The sequence below is a fragment of the Metopolophium dirhodum genome, chromosome 1 (assembly GCF_019925205.1).
Source record: "Metopolophium dirhodum isolate CAU chromosome 1, ASM1992520v1, whole genome shotgun sequence".
Classification (NCBI taxonomy): domain Eukaryota; kingdom Metazoa; phylum Arthropoda; class Insecta; order Hemiptera; family Aphididae; genus Metopolophium; species Metopolophium dirhodum.
The window spans coordinates 57407507-57423246 of record NC_083560.1 but is presented as its reverse complement, the minus strand read 5'-3'; the positions used below and the strand labels follow the sequence as shown (position 1 = coordinate 57423246).

The window sequence follows — 15740 nt, the reverse complement described above, 5'->3', positions numbered from 1 at the left end:
TGTGAGTGTATATAACGGTGGGGGACATCGCCGCCGCCGTGGCCGGCGAGCGGCAACAGCGGCGGCGGCCGCCAGTTGGGCGCCAACCGACACGAGATCGTTTCCCCCACTATACCTCATCCCCCCGATCACCGCGGAAAGAAGGCATCGGCGGCGGTGGTACCCCGGCCCCGACGACCGTTCCCCATCGCCCACCACCCCCCCGCCTAGACGGCCGCTCCCCCCCGACCCGTCCTGCCACTCTTGAGCGTTCGACGCGCGGAACAAACGCCGGCAATTCACCGGCCGCCGCCGACACGACTAACAGCCGGCATCGGGTCGCGCCCGCACGCGCACATCCAACGCCCGCGTTTTGAAATGATTATCGTTGTACGGTTTTTTGTCCATAGAGTGCTACGCACAACCACGCACGCCGCCGCTACACACTACTTTGCGTACTCCACGGCAGCCAGCCAGTCATTCACTCGCAGTCGGTCGTCCAGCAGCAACGCCGGTGATACCATCGTGCCCATCAACGTTTTTGAATAGTCGTTTACGATACGTGTAATAAACAATAATATTCAGTTCGAAAACAACCATAAGTCGCGTTTCGCCGGTCGACGATGTTGCGATCGCAATAAACGCCCCGAGTTTCCTAATTGAAAATAACTTTAATTTGTTTTTTTTTTGTCTTCACCACACTCCGCCGGAGGATTTCCATTCGATTTCCGTGGTACGCGGAAAAACAACCGTCCGAATATCCTCGTTTTCCGCGTCCGCTCGACGGTCGCTGGCCGTAGTTTTTGTCGCTGAAGTAGCAGTGACCGACCGGTAACGCTCGCGCGCGCACACACGTACACCGTTCGGCGGTAGTCGACCCGGACGACCTCATCAGAGGAGAAGCACGTTGCGGTTAAAGTGCAGCGACGGTCTGCGAGTCTTCACAAGACAACGACAGCTCCAGAGCGTCCTTGCAGAGGTTATTCGCGCCGGTTATTTCGGTGGAAAAGTACGAGACCAGACAATAATAATACCTGGTACATGCATAGTTTTAGGTGTATAATAATAATTATAGTAATAAATAATAGTAATAAATAACCAAATTTATTCCACCGCTGTGCGTGCTATACCGCCACCGTCGCCGTTATTGTCATTGTGTTTACTCGCCCACAAGGTGTTCGATCGGCACAGCCGTCGCGCAAAACACCTGCCCGTCCGTCAAAAGAGTCGTCGGTGAGTGCAGACGGTATTGTCGGCGTGTGTTTCTAAACCTTTGGCGAGATCAACGGTGACGACTATATATATATCACGCACGATACCCACCTACATACCTGTACTTCATAGTCTCTTGACTCGTATAATCGTATCGCATTAATATAACAGCTTGTTGTGTGTTTTTTTCGCAGAAGTACGTTTTCCCGACATCGTGAAGAGATGACTACCAAGGCGGCAACAACAGCGGCGGTAGTGGCTACCGCGGCCACCCCCCGGAGGAGACGAGCCAGCGGTTTCGCGAGGATGGCGGCCTTTTTGTTGGTAGCCTCCGTCGTTTTGGCCGATGTGATCAGAGTCTGTGAGTATCGATATAATGGTTTATTTATAATAATAATACGATTCACAGAGTCGTGTATCTGAAACACATCAGCCTCTACCCAATACCCATAATAATATACATAATTTTATACTTATATGTGCCTATTATGGCGTGTCCGTGTATCACAATATAATATCGGGTTACCCGTCCGCGGCGGGTAAGGTGGGTGCAGATGGGGCGGCGGCGGGAGATCCCTCGGGGCGGCGAGCACCGTTTTTTTTTCCCATCTACAGCGTGGTGTTCTTTTTTATGCTGCTTTCCGAGAAACTCACGAATTCCGAAACTGCTGTACACAATACGACGTTAATTACATTACATAATGCGATTATCTCCGTCGCCGTGTTTGTTGCAGCGAGGACGCGTGCGCGCGACGCGTATAACACAATATTATTATTAGAGGAAATTGTTATCGCGCCTTTAAACTGATGCTCCAGCCGGTAGTCGGAGGCGTTTTAAACAATATTCTAATAATATTTATTGCAGCACACGCACACCTGCTGCTGTTGCTGCTGCTGCTGCTGTTTCCGTTACGTAGTGTACATACCGATAAAATTATATTATATTATTACATTACGACCGTAGTTGTTACAGCAGGACTATATATATGCGCCTAATACGGAGTTATGTGGTTTTCGGTGGTCTTAACGGAAATTATTACGACGAACCGTGTATAATCTAAATATCCTTAGAGTCGCGTCGGCGTTCCTATTACAAACCGAGCCGGCTGCGGTGGTTCTCACTGGATCCTGACCGGACAATCGGGACGGGGAAGTCTCTCGTTTCGTTTATTTTCCGTCTTATAGTATTTTCAATTTTGTTATAATAATATTTTATGACCTACCTATACCTTTCTATATGGCTACATTAAAATATTTTAACCGTCGTCCCGCGTTCTTGCGGCGTCCCTTGCAGTTCACACACACACGAGCGCTCAATCCATTCCGCGCGTCGCCGCGCCCTTTCTTTCACGTTTGACGGCCGTACTCACGACTATTAACCGCCGCTGCCACCCCTTTTCACCGCCGCTCAAGCCTAGTTTTTATTTTTATTAGAGTAAGCGTTCTCGAAGGGCCCACCACCGCCGCCGCTGCTGCGGGGTTTAAAATGTCAAGAGTTTATGTACGCTCTGGCAGCGGCCTCGTGTATATTATTATTATTATTATTATAATATGTGCGTAGTGACTAATGCGTTTTTTTTTTCCCCCGTTTCCATGTGACTGATGGGCGGTCGGGGAGAGCGGTTTTCTGCGTGTACAATAATGTATGTGTTTCGTGTGTATAATAATATGATGTATGCGTCTGTGCAGAGCGAAAACGAGGAACTCGTCAAAACGGGTCGATCTATAAATACAAGGGGGTCGGGTCTCCCCTAATTTCTGACGACGGCACTGTCGACGACCCCAAGCGGCCCGCAGATTTCATCCTCTCGCCACCACCGCCGCCGGTCTATTAATAACAATATAACGTCGATCGGGTAATGTGTGCATCTCTGTCCAAACTCCAAACTACACACGCACACAGACACACACACATAGACATTGCACACACATAATATCGAGCCGCTTTTATTAAATAACGTGTGGAGTCGTGGGGGCTATATTATTATGTATTATAGGCTGAATGGTTTCTCCGTAGACGTTCCATCGCACGTACGCAATCGGCGTGTGCGACGATAATAAAATAATATAATTTTAAGTAGCTTTTATTCGCTTTGTACTTGTTGTGTAATTAGTTTTGCTGGCCATAACAGTTTTTTTTTTATCTCGTCGTCGCTTATTATTATGTAAATTGCCGAAGAATGTGGACGACAATAATGCCAACAAAAAAAGACGCATTAGAAACTAGGGTGAGGCGGGGGCGCAAATAGTAGTATGTGGCTGGTGAAAATCCGCGGTGGCACCGGAGACTTACAAAAATAGTCGTGCCAAACAAGTACGAGTGTGGTGTGGTGGAGTAATCGTTTTTCGCGTAGCACGGTAGACGGCTGTGCGCCGAGAGTGTACCTACTACCGTTGGCATATAATTATATTATTAAAGTTGACCCGTCTACGTAATTACGCGATAACGACGATATTGCGCCCGTCTCGGCCCGCCAACTCGGACCATCCGTCCATCCCGCGCAGACCTGGACGGCACTATAAATACTCTCGCGGCACACATTCACCCACCCACCCACATACTCGCGCACGCAATACGGCGATAACAATAATATTAAAAATGACAATTGACAATAATATACTCTCGGCAGACGGTTATAAAACAGTAAACATGACGAAAAAAAAAAATGTGCATACCGCCGAGCGGCGACGGTGGTAATATTTCTGTGTACCCGTTGCACCACCGTCAGCCGGCCGCCGCGTGCACGACCCGTATTCACCCGCAACCCACGGGACAGCATCTCATATTATGTAGTGCAGTGTGTTGTCGCTGCGACGGGCGGCCATGTGAAAATATGTAACGCACTTGCTTATACGTAAGTAATGCGTGTCCCCGTTGTTTTATACGCGCACACACACACGCACACTTACACGACATACGTGTATTTCTTAGGTTTGGGTGTGCGTATTTTTACGACCGGCCGGGCTTATATTTTGTATTTTTTTTTTTCCCGATTTTATGGCCGCCGGAGGGCACTCCCCATATTAGGGAAACGGGCACGAGGGCACGACGGTCGGAGTGGAAGAGTGAGTAGTCGTCGTCGTCGTAGTCGTAGTCGCAGTCGGCTATTACTATTATTCGATTGTGTACAAAATATATAATGCAGCGCGTAGGTAATAACTAATAACTAATAACGGTGGCCCACCGTCGTCGCAGTCGCCGCGTTTTCGCATAACATTATTATTATTATAATAACATTCGATAAAAAATCATTTACGAAATGTTACAATAAAATAGTTTAATATTATAGTGAAAACAACAGCGGTCTCGGAGAGCGGCCGCCACCGGCGTCGTTCCGAGTTACCGTATTATTATTACCAGTTGTATACCTTCTCGTCGCATCGGAGAAAACGTACATATACATAATATTATTATAATACACGAAACACGACCGATGGTTTTTTTTTCGTAATAATTCATCATTGGCTTCATACGCACCACCCCCGCTCGATATAGTTGTTGGGTATACACTCCACGCGGACGCTTTTCGTCGTGAATATCGAACGGGTCCATTTTTATATTCAAACTCATATTAATATAATAATTGTACGTCATATACGTCAGCGGCGGTGATGAATCTTCGGCGGTGGACCTGCTCGCGTGTTGACGTGGATGAAGGTTGGGGGGGGGGGACTTGAGTATTAAAAATAGCCGATGCAGGCGGCAACTTCGCATCCAACGTCGGCCGCGTCATTGTCGCCTCCACTGCATAATATCGTCGTCCACGTTGTGACGCAGCTGCTACCGAAACGACACAGTCGCCGCCGCCGCCGTTTGTGGTTGCACCGGAAAAGAGTAACGACGGCGGCGGCCGCTTCGGAAGAGGCGTACGCGCGTTCGACGAGGGTGTGTGCGTATGTGTGTGCTGCAGCAGAAGGAGAGGCGTTGCAGCGCAGCAGCAGCTGCCTCGCACTGGAACTGCGGTCCGCTGCCGCCGAAAGCAAAACGAAGATTACGCGCGTCCGATCCATGTAATGTGTTCAACGACGCGTGGGACAAGTCACATAAAAGCTTTTTCCGAAATTATAGAATTTATTATCGTACGCGTGTGTGCGGTTGAATATCGAAGGGAAAAAAAAACCTAAAAAAAACAACGCTCGCAATGTCGATCCTTGTACAGCATGTTTCACAGCTGCTGCTGTGGCGACGAAGACGGATTGTTGTGCGCACAGGACTGTAGTCTCGTCGACAGTCGACCACGGTAACGAGTGGTCGACGATATTATCAGTATTATGGTTTGTCTGTGGCACAGCTCATACCACAACATACAAGAAGAACCACCGTGTACATGATATTATTATGCATAAAATAATATTGTGTTGTATAATAATATTATAATAATATGGAGAATAGAGAAAGGAGTGTCGCACTGTGCCGAGCCGTCTGAGCCCGATCGCCCATCGCCGTCGTACCTATATTATGTTCTTCGAGTTTCGACCGCTTTCCGGCTTTCCTCCTACTCTCCCCGTCACCGCTCTGTCCATTGTTTTTACAATAAGGTCGACGTCGTCATCGTCGTATTTGGTCTTACCGACAACCGTGTATTACACAAGAAGTGGTGGTGGTCGTTGTCGTCGTCGTCGTCGTCGTCACTGAGCGTTTCGTTATTATTATTATTAAAATGTATACGTAATAAAATTACAATCGTTATTATAATACAGCCCGGCCGATTGTCCGTCCGTCTGTCTCCCTTTGACTAATTACAACGATAACGATAATCTGTTGCGTTATTACAGCGTTGCGGCGACTCACACGAAGGGGGAAACCTGAGACGGTCTATCTATCGGCGATTTGAATAATAATAATCATCATCGTTCGTGTGGCGTACATTATCATATTATATATACAAACGCATTGACCACAGATTATAGTTCGGTCCGCATAATATAATCTCGTTTAGTATATTACAAGTACACATGCGAGGACGAGAGTATATTATAATATTGTCGTATAACACAGGGAGACTCTTTACGAGGCAGTCTTGTGGAGGACGGTCACGACGACGACGACGACAGCCCCCAAACTCCGCGACCTCACCGGAACACCGTCACCGCCCCGTCCACCCTCAAAACCTATTGTCTTACGACGATAATGTGTACCATTATTATTATTACTTGTTATTCGTCGTTCGCCACCCACAAACCCGCACCGGCGGCGTGTCATATACACACGCAGTCGTACCCAACCATATAGCAACACCGTCGCCGCGTGATCGCGCATATTTAAACGTATTTCAAAATAATATAATACATAATATTATGTTATGTTTGATTACGATCGCCGATGTGCCTGACGTGGGCCAAGTTTCGTTTCTTTGTTAATTTTTCGTTTCGTTTGAAATACAACCAATACGCGACGCACCGCGTATTGTGTGCATATTATATACCATTCATTGTGCGTGTGTGTTCGCCGCCAGTTGTTTGAATATTATTTAAAACACACACACACACGAATGACAACGTACGAAATAATAATGTAATATATTATTATTTATTATTATTATTATTATTATTATTCACCAACACCACCGTGTGAATAAAATAATATAATACTCTTTCGGTATGCGTAAATAGCAACACCGGCAGCAGATGGTTGTAATAATATTATATTATACGCCATATTATAATATTAAAATACGGTCGTCGTCGATGGGGACAATGTTTTTACGACCGCCGCCGCCGTTTACTAATTTTCGTACACTTCTCCTGCCGCTGCGCTGCTATTGCTGCCGACAACAACAATAACAACAATAATGATATGTAACACCCCGTTCGCCACCCCGGTAACGACAAAATAATAACATTTTGTTGTAACGATGTCATTGCGAATTTTGATACCTAACCTACCGCACCGCGTAATACGGTAAACAGTTTCGCCACCGGAACTCTACAAGCACCCTGTATAACATAATATTATACGCCTGCAGACGCAATTCGCACTATCGTTTACATGTAGATTATTTTTATTTAACACGTTGGCTTTTACTGTTTTTTTTTTTTTTTCCGATATCCCGGCCGTGTACCCCGGATGTGACGCTCTGTACGACGAAGACGACGACGACGATGATGATTAAAATAATGATTATAATAATAATAATTGTATCGGGCCTGGTCGGTGCACCTATGCTCCTACGGTTTCCCGGAATTTCGGTTCTGCAACGGCGGTAACCGCGCCCCGACCGGCACAACAACGGTGCGCCGCGGTAGTTGTTGTTGTTGTTATCGTTCGATTGTTCAGTTTAAACATTTTTCCGATTTTTCCCGTCCGGCCGATCGATACAAACACCACGCGTTGGCCGAGCAGTTGCGTAATTCGTCCATCGCCATCGCCGCCGTACATTTTGCCAATAAACATGATCGCAGTTAAAACGAACTCTAATTATAAACGCGGTTAACGCAAGCGCTGAGCGACCGCGTTCGTTGATGTTTTAATAACTCGGCGGTTAGCAGTACAGCCGGCGTACACCTAATAGTGTATAATATGGGCGCGGTGGCACGAATACCGCCGCCGCCGTGATCCGAACACGAGCGCCGCTCCGATTCGCACGAGCTTACACCTTTCGACGAGATACACCTTTATAATAATATTACCATACACATCCGGAGTCTTCCGGTGCCATTCCCCTGTTCGTATTATGCACACCCGACAACCGTGTTGAACGTCATCCGTTTCAGTACCCGATGACTGGGATTGTTTTTTAAATTGCTACCAACTGTAATACTGTGGTTACAACAGTATTAATTGCACGCCGTGTCGTCCCGGGTCCGTTTTTACACCCTGCAAATGTAGACCCGTACTCGAACATTACAAATTGTATCAAAGTCGTGACGACTCGATAAAATTAATTGAATACAATTCGCCAAATTCAAAATGTAATTATAACAATCTTCGAGTCACAATATTACTATAGTACTAAAGTATATTATTATATAGTACCTATGAACTTATATATATATATATATATATTATGTATATTTTACTCATTGTAGACGTAGAGTACCACCAGACCGCACAGTAAAATCATCAACCGGTTATAAATAATTTAAAAACACCTTGGTAATTGAATGCAAATAATTACATTGCGAATTTTCTAAGACCACACGGGGTTTTAAAAAATCATCTCTTCAAAGCATTATCGGTGTCACATTACCATACACTCCGTGTCGCATAATACACAGCGCCGAGAGCGTAAAACTATTAGGGCATTCCTTCGACAGTTCAACTCTCATAAAGATAGCGCGTAAAACAAAATTAAACGGATAATACAGCCATATAGGTACGCGTAAACCAATAAACTCGTCGTCGGCTCTAGAGCTTTTAAAGTGTAAATCCACTATAAAACTGTTAGCACGGGGGCGAGGCCGCTGCAGTACCATTAAATATAATGGCCGTGTCGTCGCACGTGCATTGCGCCAATACCCGAATACGACACGGCCGAGCTTTTCCGCTCACACCACATAGACCCCATTGAAATTTAAAAGCGACGTGTTTACAGGGCGTGATTATAATATAATAATATTATATATTTGAATACGTCAACACGGTGCTCCCAAACGGCGGCGCCTACATCGCACGAGCCCAATCTAATCCGGTGACGCCCGTTCCCGCCATCATGTCGCATTTATTTTATAAACGGCATACTCGAAACCGGGATGACGCGACGAAATAACACGTCTCTCGTGTACAATAATAATAATAATAATATATAATTCTATTGTCGTTACACAATTATTGTTATTGTTCACGGGCGTTTTATTATTTTGTTTATTTTATTATAACTAACTAACTCGAACCAACCCACGTCCGATGACATTGTTTCCGAGAATTTTCTCATCTTCTGATCTATAATTTGATATTAGGTGTACATAATATAGTGTACACTCGCTAGCGGACTGATGAAATCAATATATTATTATGTATGTATATATATATTTTTTTTTGTTTATCGCGCAAAACCGATTTTATTATAATTATTAAGGTGCAGTTAGAAATCTTGTATGAAATAATACTAATTATATTTTTGCTATACAGCTTTTAGCAGTAATGCGTTTTAAATGTACGTACAAATTCTAAAATGTTATAATTTAGGTAGGTACTATTTTTTATTTTCATCACATATTTATATAATTATATCATAGTAATAGTTTTTTTTAATAATTCGTAGATTATTTTGATGATGTATTGCATAGTTTAGCGATTTACCTACCCAAGTCCAAAATATTCACAAAAAATACCCTTCATTGTAAATTGTTAAATAATATGTATAATATTATACAATTTTACTCTTGGCAATAGCACAAATTAATTTTTATCAATGTAATCTTTATATTTTAAGACGACATTTCTCTTCAATTTTTATCTCTGTTTATAAAATAATAATATGTGAAACAAATCAGATTCACTTTTCGTTAGCACCAACTATGTGGCATGTGGGTTTTAGGTCAAATATTATTCATAATAATTGACCTTTTATCAAATTGAAACTGAATGGTATAATGATGTAGCGATAATTTTTTTATATTTTAATTTTAAAAAGTTGGATTAACTCTTAGTATAAAGAGATCAGATAGGTTTAAAGATATTTAAATATTTTATTTCTTAAAAATAATCTAGTTTTGCCTTTCTTAGTTTCTCTCTCTATATCTTGTGTCAAGCCAAAATCTATATTAAAAATATATTAAAATCGGTGTATAGAACTAACCTAACACTGTTACAACCCAGATAATATTCTCGTAATTAAATTGTATTTTATTAACCATATTATATTTGAAATATTTATCATATTTCCCTCAGTGCTCGTTGTATGAAGAAAATAATAGCTATATTGTGAATATTTTCAATAAATTAATTAAAAAATCAAAGAGTCCGTGGGATAGAGACGTTATATTATACATTGTTACATTAACCATAATATTCTTATTAATTGTATATTATTTACCTATAAGCTGCGTGCTTAAAATTTAATTTTATATAGATTATATTAGGTATTTTACAATTATTTCAAAGTTTTTTTGTACAAGATGTTGTGAATTTGGAAAATATCCCGGTAAAACCTTTTGCAAATAATATGTATCGTATAGACACATAAATTATTCGATCAATCGATTATGGACGTGTAATACATAAATCATTATTACTGAAGCGTCGTATCATAATATACTAATTAATATTCTCTATCGATAATGATAATAATAACAACAACAACGATAAAAAATATTAATAAGTAATAATGAACATTAATTATTATTATGTTCAAAACCGCGGATGCAATTCCTACTGCGGAAGGATTAATTGGCCGCGATTTATAGGTTTCGCAGAACGGCGGCCGCCTGCACTTGCCTTTTTTCCCGGAACTCAACTAGTTCGACAAACACCGGTATCAGATACATTTTTTTTCGGAGCTTCCTTAAGAAATGAAAATTTTTTTTTTAAACATTCGTGACTCCGTGTCACTGGTTTTTTTTTTCCTGAACACAAAAACTAAACTTGATTTGTAGATTCGATTAATTCATTTTTGTTGTTCACTATTGATGGTTGATAAACAAATCAATTCTGTTTTCATAGTCATTTCCCATTTTATGAGTTTATATTTTATAGTTTATATTTTCTCACATGTTAATACCTACTTTAATAGGTAATAGCGTGCAACTGTTGAAATCGGTCGTTTGTGTTTCGTGGAGTATAGTGAAAACTGCTTTTCATACACTCAAGATTGTTATTACACGTTTGAAATTATGGTACATAACCTATAGTAAAAGTTATTGAATAATTTTGTCCGAGTTTTGACACTGGATATTGATGTTTTTAGAAAGTTATTATTATTAATAATTATAATGAAAAAAATCGTAAAGTTAAAATTCTTATAAATAATCATTATTTAATAAAATTGTTTTGATAAATAATCAAAATGAAAAAAAATCTCCTAATTTTTAAGATGATATATTCCTTAATAAAATTTCAAACGTATAATCAAATTCTTTGAAGCATGGAAAGTCTGGAGAGACTCGTGATTGATGCAAATTTTTATTTTTATTATTGCGTGGTCTTAATAATATGCAATCATCGCTGGATCTGAGGAATTTGATCCTTCATATAATCAGTCCTTCATTAGTCCTTTATTGAACAAACAACCAAACCGAAATTTTGCTGCCCCTATACAGATGGTAATATTTTTGTTTCAAATTTAATTTAATTTCGCTATATAATGTTTCTGCCTTCTGAAGTATACAGTTTATTATAAAAGAATAATTTTAATAAACGTTTTTTTTTAATGAAGACCAAAACTACCACATTAATATCACAATTAACAGAAGAAATTAATAAAAATTAACGTTATTTACATATCTACAGTGTGGGTTGTCATATATTAGATTGCCATTTATTTTACTTAAATCGGGACCAACACGTATAATTTTTATGGGAAAAACCGTACCACTCTTTCATGGCCATTGGTCAATCACCAGCTTTAACTTTTAACACACGATTTGTCCGTAGCTAGAAAACCACTTACAGTGGTCAACACTCTTCAACACACGTTTGTATGGCAAAAACTAACTCAACGTTACAAATCGGAATGAGTAACCAACAAAATTATCAATTAGCGTCTAGGGTCTAGCGATAATTGATCACAAATATTGTCGAGGGGGAAAACAAAGAACATATTCAGTAATAATTGTCGTCACAAGCCATCAAAATAATTTTAAAATTGATTTCGCTTGTCAATCAAATAATTAACTTGATTATGTTGTTATTCATCAAAACAATATGGTTTTTCTATTAGAAATGTTAAGTAAAAGACAAAGTTGTTAAAATGTTAACATAAATTATTGAAGTCTATTCCGGGACAATTGGCCGTCCAGAAACAATTTATTGGGACAACGCTATGTATTCAAAACCGGTACAGTAATACTTAGGGAACGGATTTAAATGCTCTAAAAAACAAGAAAAATGCCTTAAAAAAATACGATTTAATGCCTTAAAAAAATGCTTTAACATCAAAAAATGCACCAAAAAAATGCCCTAAAAAACTTTAAAAATGGGTTTTATATTCAATAAAAACAAAATTTTAAATTTAAAACTTATAAAAAAACACATTATTATGAAAAATCTAATAAAAAATATTTAAATACAATACAACCTTAATTAATTAATTAATTTTCAATTATCTTCTGTCCATCTTCTTTTTACCCTAAAAAATAAAAAATTTAATAGGTATACCATTTAGATAGGTGTATTCGTTATACTTTTACCTTTTGTTTCATAGCATTGTATAATATACGTGTCAACAATAATTTCGTAATTTCGTAACATAATACATAATATTTAGGTATTTTAGTTTTTTTTAGAATGAATGTGGAAAAAATGTTGAAAAAATGACTTAAAAACCACAAAATGCACTAAAAATTTCAAAAAATGCTCTAAAAATGCATTTAAGTCTTAAAAATGCAAAAAAATGCAAAATAATGCAAAATAAAAGTTATATTTTTTAATTCTTTGACGTATGAAATGAACTTTTTGCTTGGAAACCAATGTTTTCGGACATTCAGAAAAAAATGCAATTTGCATTCAAATCCGTTCCCTAGTAATACTATAACCGATACGTATGACAACCCTAAATTCTATAAGTAGTTGATTTTCGCAGCACTAAAAAAATATGTTATTTAAAATAAAAACAACTTTTTGTTACGTTTTATCGTTATTTTGATTTAAATGAATTGAATAATACATTTTCATTCATAGATTACCGATTCAAGTTCAAAAATTATTGTAATGAGTGTAGTATTGCATTCTCTGGAATGAATATCTCGCAATCTTCTAAAACATGTCTATAGACTATAAGTTACAGGCAATAATATAAGTACGTACCTATATAAGTATTTTGTAGTGTTTGAAGTGTTCTATAATAGCTGATGTGTATAGGTTGTATTGATTTTTTTCGTGTCATCTATTTATGTCTATTAAAAATAATGTAATCTTATTTCATCAATATTCACTGTTTGCCAAGTTTTTTTTACATAACCTTAATACACGATATGCTAATGAATTGTATGGGTTTTTTTTTAAAAAAATAAGCTGAACATTTGAAAATATACTGATATCCGGTATAAGCCACCATCATTGACTTGTCTCATAACTCGTACGCCAATAGGTACATTTATTCGTTTACAGAAATCTTGTTCTGCGCACTTCCACGATGTACGAGTTGTTTTTCTGTTGTTGTAAGATACGCGTGTACTCACATTTTTGCGTGCACATAGGGAAAATAACTCAAGAAATATAATATTATTATTTATTATTATACCTACCATATACGATCGAAGATATTTTATAATAACTCGCATTAAACCATATTTTATGTAACTGCATGTTTTGTACATGTCGTGTTTATAATTTAAATCGTCGGCTAAATCGTAAAAAGAAAATTCTAGGGAATATTGGCACTCTACATTGGCGTTATCGCGTTTTGTATTGCACCTCATTATTATATTTTTAACATGCACGGCACGTTGAATTTATACTGTGTACGATCCATCGAGGAACATATTATAAATATTTATAACATATATTATTCAATATCGGCTTGTATTTGTAGTATATAACTATTAATAACTTTTGAAGTTGCCATTAATCCATTGTAATAAATCTAAAATTATTATTTTTATTGACTTCGGATTTCTAAATAAAAAATTTAATGCGATTTGGGCTCAAAATTAATTTGTTAGTAGGCATATTGCATATATATATATATATATATATATATATCAATAAATATCACATAAACGGACGTCGGTTCGGTGCCGTGTTCCATCGTATTATATTGATTATTATTTTTAAAGGCGTAAAATGCATCAGTTTTGATTTAACAACCAAGACTTTTTTTTTCAAATCAAAGTTAGTATTGTTTGTTTCTGAAGAAAACGTCGTGCTGTGTTTGATGGGCATCGTTACTGTGTAAAGGTCATGATGACTCATAGACACGACATTTCTAAAAAATGTGATAATACTAATCATACTGGATTAAAAAAATAAATGTATAATATCTTATAAATAAAAATTGTATCCTCGCCTTCCGCGTTATAATTTCACTCTGTTGTTCTGCGATTAGGTACGTTTGCTTATTGTTATTTATAATAATAATACATCAATGCATAATAATAATAATGTTATCGCAGTGAAAACGGTAATAATGTAATATTATACCGATATTTAATTAGTGGAGTTCGTTTACTAGATAAAACGTAAACTATAATATTATTAAATATTAATATAATTATTATGCTATGATATTGTATTTGTATAGTATAATAAATACGCGTGTTTCTACGAGTTTTTGTTATCGGCTTTTCCTTTCCATTCTACCAAATCGATCATCCGACAACCACGGTCGTGGCGGCGGTTGCTCAGGTTCAATATTTCGTAATCGTGTAACGTACAAAACACTTGTGCTCTTCGCTCTTCAAAGAGACGTACGGTAAATATTGTACATAAAAAACGTGTGTACATATCTGTACGTATGTGTGTATAGTATTATAACATATTATATAGCACCGCTTATCAAGTACCACCGCCGCGTTAAATTCGAAACTATATTGTATACTTAATATAATAATAATAATATTATGTATAATATCGTATTATGATATCGGAGGGGGCCATATGCTTCAAACACTCGTTTTTTATTTCTGAACACGAAGCAACAGCAGAAAGAATAATAATGAATAATAATTTCGATAATACGTATACCTATACGACGTGATTTTTTTACAATGACTGTACGCGCGTTTTACTAAGATATGCGTATGCGCACGCACAATATTCTCGCGGCTCTATGGTCTCATTCATTGCGATGATGTACCTGCCCGCCGGCACGTCAAACTATTAGAAAAAATAAGAATACTACAAAATGGTCAGTAACCGCGGCCTGACGTAAAAAAAAACAATATCATAACCCCCCGCCACTTTTCAATCGATTTTTTTTTTTCAGTAGTTACAACGTAACGTCATCATATACTGTGAGTGTGTGCTCTCTGGCATGCGTCTTCTAGTACATAGAACTATTACTATAGTACATAATATACTATAGATCTGTTAAAAAACGAGTTTTAAATGAGTCGAAATGATTTTCAATTTGTAATATTAATTTTAATTTTAGTACCTAGTATTTTTTTAATGACAGCAATTATACCGATTGGCTTTAATGGTCGGTTGTTTTTTAGACAAGACGTTTTGGTCTGGGTATGATTCGAGGACGATGATACTCACGCCTTATCGTCGTCGTCGTTACATTCAATTGTTTACACACAGTTACGTCCATTGTCCCGATAATGTAAAATATTTATTTAAATTTTCCGGTGTTCGTTCACAAGTGGACGCTGGATTATTCAAAAATAGTTCGACCTATCAATTAAGTGCAGTGTACATTATAATTTATAAATAATAATTAATAGTAATCGAAAATGTCCACACAGGAAGTATGGGACACTGTGTGAGTGTGATGAAACTCAGAATA

At 38.4% G+C, this 15740-nt stretch overlaps 1 protein-coding gene across 3 annotated transcripts in view; it reads left to right on the top strand.

Moving 5' to 3' along the window:
* Positions 1-291: 291 nt before the first annotated feature.
* The window catches only part of LOC132933550 (neural cell adhesion molecule 1-like), a 39859-nt gene continuing 24410 nt past the window's right edge, over positions 292-15740 (top strand). Inside the window, exons 1-2 of one of the 3 annotated variants that reach the window (XM_060999822.1) lie at positions 292-1016; positions 1386-1552. In XM_060999822.1, coding sequence (XP_060855805.1) covers positions 1414-1552 — 139 coding nt within the window. In that variant the 5' untranslated portion in view covers positions 292-1016; positions 1386-1413. The remainder of the gene's footprint in view (positions 1017-1385; positions 1553-15740) is intronic. The other 2 variants (XM_060999821.1, XM_060999820.1) reach the window with 2 other exon arrangements.